The 7,606-nt window shown below is 37.6% G+C and overlaps 2 protein-coding genes across 2 annotated transcripts; both read right to left on the bottom strand.

Moving 5' to 3' along the window:
• Positions 1 to 4,112: 4,112 nt before the first annotated feature.
• On the bottom strand, positions 4,113 to 6,239 carry LOC149189074 (uncharacterized). Its single transcript, XM_089410117.1, has one exon. The coding sequence runs from the start codon at positions 6,237 to 6,239 to the stop codon at positions 4,113 to 4,115; it is 2,127 nt and encodes a 708-aa protein (XP_089266243.1).
• A 4-nt stretch (positions 6,240 to 6,243) lies between these two features.
• LOC149189073 (uncharacterized) lies at positions 6,244 to 7,041 on the bottom strand. The gene has a single exon (XM_089410116.1). The coding sequence runs from the start codon at positions 7,039 to 7,041 to the stop codon at positions 6,244 to 6,246; it is 798 nt and encodes a 265-aa protein (XP_089266242.1).
• Positions 7,042 to 7,606: the final 565 nt, after the last annotated feature.

Genomic DNA, 7,606 nt, shown 5'->3' with positions numbered 1-7,606 from the left:
CGCAAGGAATGCAAAACAAGGAAAAAAGGGATTTTGATTATTGTTGACAAGCCTTCTTAAAATTAAGAGAAGAAGACAAGCAAGAAGTAGCCCATAAGGTTAGAGAACAAGAAGTAAGAATGGACCAATTAATATAAAGGGTTAATTCATTTTTTGTTAATCCTTTAATCGCTCAAGAACCAACACAAAACTCCAAATAGCAAAGATCCCCCAACTCATGAAATTCCGCAAATGCCGCAAATACACTTCTCAGGTAGCGAGTACTATACCATTAATAATAATAATAATAATAAAAAGAAAAAAAAAAAGAGATTATCAACGGATTAAAAAGGAGCTCCCAAAATACGATGGAAGAGACCATAAAGGATTTATTATCTGGGTTAATAAAATAGAAGTCATTTTTGAATCAAACCCGACAATAAGCAAACAAGAAAAAATCATGACCGCATCCAACAATTTGGAAGCAGAGGCATATGATTGGTTCCTATGGTGGTCCGACAAATGTGATGCTTGTTCCTTTCTTTGGAAGAATTTTGTGGATGCTTTGCTAAGAAGGTTTTATGATGAAGAAAAAGATGATGTCTATGAAAGATTTGTTCATCTTAAGCAAACACAGTTTGTAAGCGAATACACCGACAAATGGGAAGTATTAGCTACAAGACAAAGAGGATTTACTAATGAACTACTTAAAATGTATAAATGTGGACCTAAGGAGTATATCCGTGCATAATTGAAATTGTACAAACCTAAAACTATCGAAGAAGCTAGACATGTGACAAGGCTTATTGAACAAAAATATAAGTTCAAAATGTCATCATTCAAGGAAGGTGAAGACCAACAACAATACTCAGGTAAAAAAGATGCAAACAAATGTAGGTATTGTGGAGACAAATGGACATCAGGATACAAATCCCTTAACAAGAAATCGTATACTTATGAAGTTGAGAAGGAATCGGACACTTCTAATAATGAGTTAGAAAAAAAAAAAGATCAAAAAAAAAATAGTTGTCGCAAGTGTGCATAAAATTTGATGCCGTGACATAAATGTGAAAACACATCCTTATGCTACTATAAAATCGTAGATGGAAGGCAAGTTGAAGTACAAGAACCTGATGAAGAAATCATTGTCACACACAAAGAAGATTCAAATCCTAAGGAACCGTCGTTCGTTGCAATTCATTCGACTAGAAAAATCATGATGAAGATAGCAATTCTTCAAAAGATCAAGAACAACAAACAACTGCAAAATACGTTCCACCACATCTTCGAAAGAAAAACCAGTATCCAATAAGAAAGAACATTAAGCTTACCACACCACCAATAAACATGACGAGGAGGATACACCCTAACCCTAAAAATTAAAGGGCTCATAAGAGATAAAAATGGCAATATACATGACGAAGACGATACGCCCTAACCCTAAAACTTAAAGGGCTCAAAAGAGATAAAAATGTCAATATACTTCTAGAGTATGGCAGTACTCACAAATGTATAAACATTGATCTTGCTAAACAACTTGATCTTTGTATATGCCCAATCAAAGACCTAAGCAGGACTATCGCTACTGGGAAAAAGTTTGAAGAGGTAGGAGAATGTCTTAAAGCTTCAATCTAAATACAAGAACTAGAGCTACAAACGGAATTGTATGCCCTATCATTCAAGGAAATGGACATAGTGCTAGGAGCAAAATGGTTAATACAATTAGGAAGCTAGACTACGAACCTTGAAGAATAATTCATGGAGTTTAGTTGGCAAGGATGACATTATAAATTATATGGTGTTAATGCTTCCAACTTCAAGGAAGGTGCAAATACACATGAGGAGTTCACCAACTCACAAGGCACAAACAAAGTCAAAATAAAAGATGTCATTCCATAACGTGTCCAACTAGAGAAAACGCTTCTTGTCATGCTTTGAAGACAAAGCATCTCTAAAGGGGGTGGCAATGTTACGAATAAAATATTCATAAAAAACATTAATTAAATAATTTAATTAATTAATAGCCCATTAATTATGAAGAGGCATTGGTCAAAAGATGTGACCACTCACCTTCATGGCCAATCAATGCATTCAGTTTTAATTCCAATAAATACACTTACTTATTTACTTACAAAATCTACACATTTACTTTGCATATTGGCATTCATTCTTCTAACAAAGGAGAGAGAGAGAGGGAGACAAAGAGATAGAGGGGCGGGAGGGGGAGATAGGGAGGGAGATGGTGACATAGTTGGAGAGAGAGAGAGAGAGAGAGATGGGGGGAGAGACAGAGGGAGATGGGAGAGAAAGAGAGAGAGAGGAAGAGAGAGCGGACTTGAGAGAGAGAGAGAGAGAGAGTTGGAGGACGAGAGAGAGGGGGAAGAGCAAAGACATAGAGAGATAGAGGTGGAGAGTGAGAGAGGGAGTGACAAGGGAGAGATGGAGAGACACTGAGCAAGAGAGGAGAGAAGGGAAGAGAGAGGAGAGAGAGAGAGAGAGTGAGGGCGACATAGATATGGAGGGGGGAGAAAAGGAGAGGGAGGAGATAGGGAGAGAAATAGTGACCAAGTTGGAGGGTAGAGAGAGAGAGAGAGAGAGAGAGATAGGGTGGAGACACAAAGGGAGAGAGAGGAAGGAAAGAGAAAGGACTCGAGAGAGAGAGGGAGAGGTTGAGTTGGAGGGGGAGAGAGAGACAGGGAAGAATAAAGACATAAGGAGAGAAAGGTGGAGAGAGAGAGAGAGAGGGTGACAAGGGAGAGATGGAGAGAGGAGAGCAAGAGGGAAGAGAGAGAGTGTGTGTGTGTATGTTTGGGGGTTGAGATAGAGAGACAAACGAGAGACAAAGGGAGATAGAGATATAGATGGAGGGGGGAGAGGGAAGAAGAGAGAGAAAGAGGAAAGGAGGTAGAGATAGATATGTATGGAAAGAGAGCATTTGTGTTTGGAGGGCGGGGGTGAGATAAAGAGACAAAGGAGAGATGGAGTCAGATATAATCAACCTAGATCCATCTTAACTCGAGTTCTATCAAACACCAAAAGGGTTCAAATCTCTCAAAATGCAAACATTTCCTCAAGTTTTGCACTCAAAAAGAGAATTACACCTCGAGATATTTGATCCCTCTCGATATTTGAGAGATCTGAGGTTATAAATCTTTATCTATATTTTAAAAACATTACAAAATTTTGTATAATTTGAAAAAAAATCTTAATTTTGAAAATATATATACTCAAAATGATTGGATGTTTAATATAAATATGAAATATAAAAAATTTAACTATATTTTTATTATATTATATGTATTATAAAATTAAAAGTTTTTGAATCAATTATGTTTAAATATGGGTTGATTATGTTAATATGTTATTTTGTATTTGTATTTTATTGGTGTCTTATTATTTGAATTTTAAAAATTATTATTTTTACTAGTAAAAAAACAATTAATAATTTATGAAGTGAAAAAAGAACATAAAGTAAGTCATGGGGCATAAAATAGATGGTGGGAGTGTTATGTTAAAGCATTTCATGGTGAAAAGGTCATCTATTGAAAATTTGTGGGCAAAAATCCAGCCATGCTAAGTTGGTGTAGCCCAGGCCGAATGCAATCCCTAAGTGATTTTGACGACTTACATGCCCCTGGGTCACGACTATGCAAACCACAAATTAGGCATGGCAATCATGTTAAGACTCACATTACCTAATAGACAACAACAACAACAAATCATAACCTTAGTTTAAAAAAAATAGATTCAATAGTAAAAAACAAAGAGATTGTAACCTTCAGAAAAAAGTTCAAATCTTGTAAAAACGAAACTCTCACATCATAAAAACTTAATCTTAATGATTGAATATACAAATTCCACTAATCACCCAAACAAAAATATATATATATATATATATATATATTACAACTATTTCTCTAGCCACTTAACATCTTAAATGATAATGACAATAATGATGAATTCATAAATTTCATATCCATATATTATGGCTTATAAAAAATAAAGAAAAAATCTCATTATACCAAAATCATTGTAAATCGAATATAATTATAATGATAATGAAATCATAAATTTCATATCAATGTATTAAGACTAAATCGGATGTAATTATAATGATAATGAAATTATAAATTTCATATCAATATGTTAAGACCTCTTAAAAAGAGGAAAATCTCATTACACCAAAAATCACTGTAAAACCAGTTTTCTTTTCCAGGTATTTGGAAGTACTTCTTTTTAGCTTCTGCAGTGTCCTCTATAGACATTATCACCACTTCTATCATAGTGGTTCCATCCTTAATTTCTAGTAGATTTTCTACTATCTTTGAACAACCATATATTCTTATTTTTTGAAGTGATTTCAAATTGAAATAACTTTGTGGCAATATCTCCAATGCTTTGCATTCCATCATAGTAAATATTTTGAGCAAAGGCATTGCTCCCTCCTTTATTGCTCCCTCCTTTATTGATGGCAACTCTTCCAACTCATCTAAACTAACAAGTGAAAATATCTCCAGCAAGGAAAATGCCCCTGCCTCACCAAATTCCTGGGGAAATTTTCTTAAATTACAACATTCAATGATCTCTAATCTCCTCAAACTCTTCATCTTCTGCAAATATGGAAGCTCTTCCAACATTCCACACTTATACAATATAAGAGTACTCATATTTGAAAAATCACAAAATTTATTATCCATTCTGACCAAGTGAGAAGATGCCAATGCCAATCTCCTCAACTTTGACATATTACTCATGTCAGCGGGTAGACTTTCTATCTTCGTGAGTATCAAGCGGAGGGTGTCCATTTGAGTCAACCTCCCAAATGTCCCTTCAGTAATTGATCCCCCATTGTTTTGCAGGTGTAACTGTCTGAGCTTTGTTAAATTGCCTAAATCCTTAATGGAAGCCACCTTCTCGCATATTTTACCCTGGGGTTTTGTCCACAAGCTGTTGCATTCTTGCATATGTAGGTACTGCAGAGATGTAAGCCTTGAGATACTGCAAGGCAGATATTGTAAATCTCTACAATGGCGAAGGCCCAGATACCTGAGGGATCTTAATTTATGAAGGCCAGAGGGTAATTCTCTAATTCTAGAGAAGGCAAGATCAAGGAGTTGGAGGCTGGCAAGATTTGTAAGAGATGCAGGAAGTTTTGCCATGGGCGCACCTACTAACCTCAAGCAAACTAGCTGTTTCAAGCACCCTACACTGTCAGGCAAAGATTGCAGAGGTGTCCAACTGAAATCCAGGACTTTAAGGGACGTCATACTCCCGATCACCCTTCTTGGAATTCTCGTTAAACTTTTGTTTTCAGACACTAACAGTGAACACATTTCAGGACATGATGTAAATTTGGGCAGAGAACTGAAATTGTTGTTGCTCAGCAGAATCCGAGTGCATCCAGAACATTGATTTTCATCCAAGGCAGTGAAACCCTTACCCACACCGCAGAAGAATTTTTCTTCCTCCTCAGCAATTCGGATTGCCAAATCACGCACCAGGTCGTGCATCCTGAAGTATTCAACACGCCCATCAATGTCTCTCATCAGGGGTTCAATCAAATAGCGATCTGCTAAAATGTTGAGATAGATCCTCCCTATGTCGAATGGGTCGTGGCCAAGCTGATTCTTATTTCCTTGCAGCATCTTCCTTGCAAGGAGGCCCTCTCCTACCCACAGCAGAATCACCTCATGGGCACGAAGAATTTGACCTCTTATAAAAGCTGCAGCTGCGTGTAGAAAGCAGAATTGAATATTGACATCCTCATTGCCCAATGCACCGTAACTCAACCTTACGCAATCATAGAGACTGTCAGAATGTGGCAGCCTCTCTAGAACCCATTGCCACTCTTGTGGATCGGTACTGCCAGCCATTGCCCTTCCTACCACTTTGATAGCAAGGGGAAGCCCTGCACACTTTTGACACACAAGCTTGGCCGTTTCCTCATCAATGTTTGCCGGTAAATTTCCATTATTATACGGAAATGCATGGTAAGCAAATAATCTCCAACTCTCATCTTTGATTAAGTCCTCCATGGTTATTGTGTACTTGTCTGCAACTCCCATTTTTAAAACTGCACTACGATCCCTGGAACTGATAATAACTTTCGACTGAGCGTGGTCACTTACAGGCCGCAAGATACCTAAATCCTCCAACAAATTCCCAGCATCTGCTCCCCATACATCATCTAAAAGCAGGACAAACATTTTACTCTGCTGCAATGTTTGGTTCAACCATATTTTCACATCATCGTCATTCATATTTTTAGCCAAATCCATTTTTTTTTTGTAGGGTTATCTGTGCATAGAGTTCATTCCTAAGGCTTGTAATAGATGGATTCTGGGAAACAGTAAGCCAAAGCAATAGTCCATCACAAAACAGATCCCTCACCTTTTGGCTGTTGAAGATTCTATTGAGAATAAGTGTTTTTCCTGATCCACCCTTGCCAACCACACCAATATTCCTAGCCTCTGCATCACCCATCACCAACTTGTCGAGATTTGCAAAGGCTTTATCTTGCCCTACTATAAGGGATTCGTCGATCAGCTTCATCTTCGCAGAGCCGGTGGGAATAAGAGCGCCTTGGCCTTGCGAAGTGGTTGAATCTGAAGCCATTATATGACCTTCCATGGTTGCTTTCATCTGCCCAAGTGCATCAATTAGGAGTTCTTGAGATTGAGCCAGCTCAACCAGAGGAGACAATTTTAGATGCTCGCTGATATCTGTAATCAATCCAGTGATCCTCCTGCTGATTCGATAACGAGATATAACCTTAAATGTTGGTATTGTGCACTGTTGCACCATTTTTGATGCATGTGTGAGAAGAGCGTCCATCTCTTTAAGCCATGCATTAACAGCTGAAGCCTTCTCTATCTTCTTGTTGAATACCACGCGGTATTGCTGGATCTGTAAGATAATAGGCTGGATTTTCATTACCAGATCTTTTAGAGATGCCAATTCTTTCTTGCACCGAAGGGCAATGTTCATGTGCTCCAATATCTGCTCAATTGCCATATCTATACCCACGCCAATAAAGCCAGAGACGAACCCTGGATCAGTCATGCTGTTTTCAATAACTACCCTACAGCAGACAGATTTTCCAATAACTCCCTTACCAGAGTCTAGATAGACAGAGGAATATATGCTAGTCCCTCGTAACAAAACAAAAATATATTTTCAAAATATCATACAAGCTATACCAATTCCCAAAACAATCCTTTGAGGAAGATTTGCAATAAGCACAGCAACTAAAACACAGATGAAGATGGCAGCCAACAATGTGGAGCTTTTCCAAACTGTTTTCATACACAAAACTGGGAGCAAGCCATTGCATATATATTGCTTCTTGACTCATCAGAATATATGAGAAAGTGGCCTATTTCACCGTATTTTCATGACCTGGTATTTCACGTTTGGAATAAAGAATAAATCTATCGTTTTACGTTCAGAACAAGTAAAACAGGGAATTTCTCTGAACTTTCAATATTACATCGAAGAATAGAATAATGGAAATGAGAAACTTCGGGTTCATTTCCCAGAAAAATAATTCAGGGATGGAGAACTTATTTTCACATTTCCCAAAGCATAACTGAAAAACGAGGGGAAGCAAATCATACAGGAAGAGGGG

Source organism: Pinus tabuliformis, chromosome 3_1, assembly GCF_031772625.1.
Source record: "Pinus tabuliformis cultivar Carrire ecotype Pingquan chromosome 3_1, CPIR1, whole genome shotgun sequence".
In the NCBI taxonomy this organism is placed as follows: Eukaryota; Viridiplantae; Streptophyta; class Pinopsida; order Pinales; family Pinaceae; genus Pinus; species Pinus tabuliformis.
This window is presented reverse-complemented; position numbering and strand designations above follow the sequence as displayed.

Coding starts and splice junctions, on each gene's coding strand:
- LOC149189073 (XM_089410116.1), bottom strand. CDS start 7,041: ATGACTGATCCAGGGTTCGTCTCTGGCTTTATTGGCGTGGGTATAGAT.
- LOC149189074 (XM_089410117.1), bottom strand. CDS start 6,239: ATGAATGACGATGATGTGAAAATATGGTTGAACCAAACATTGCAGCAG.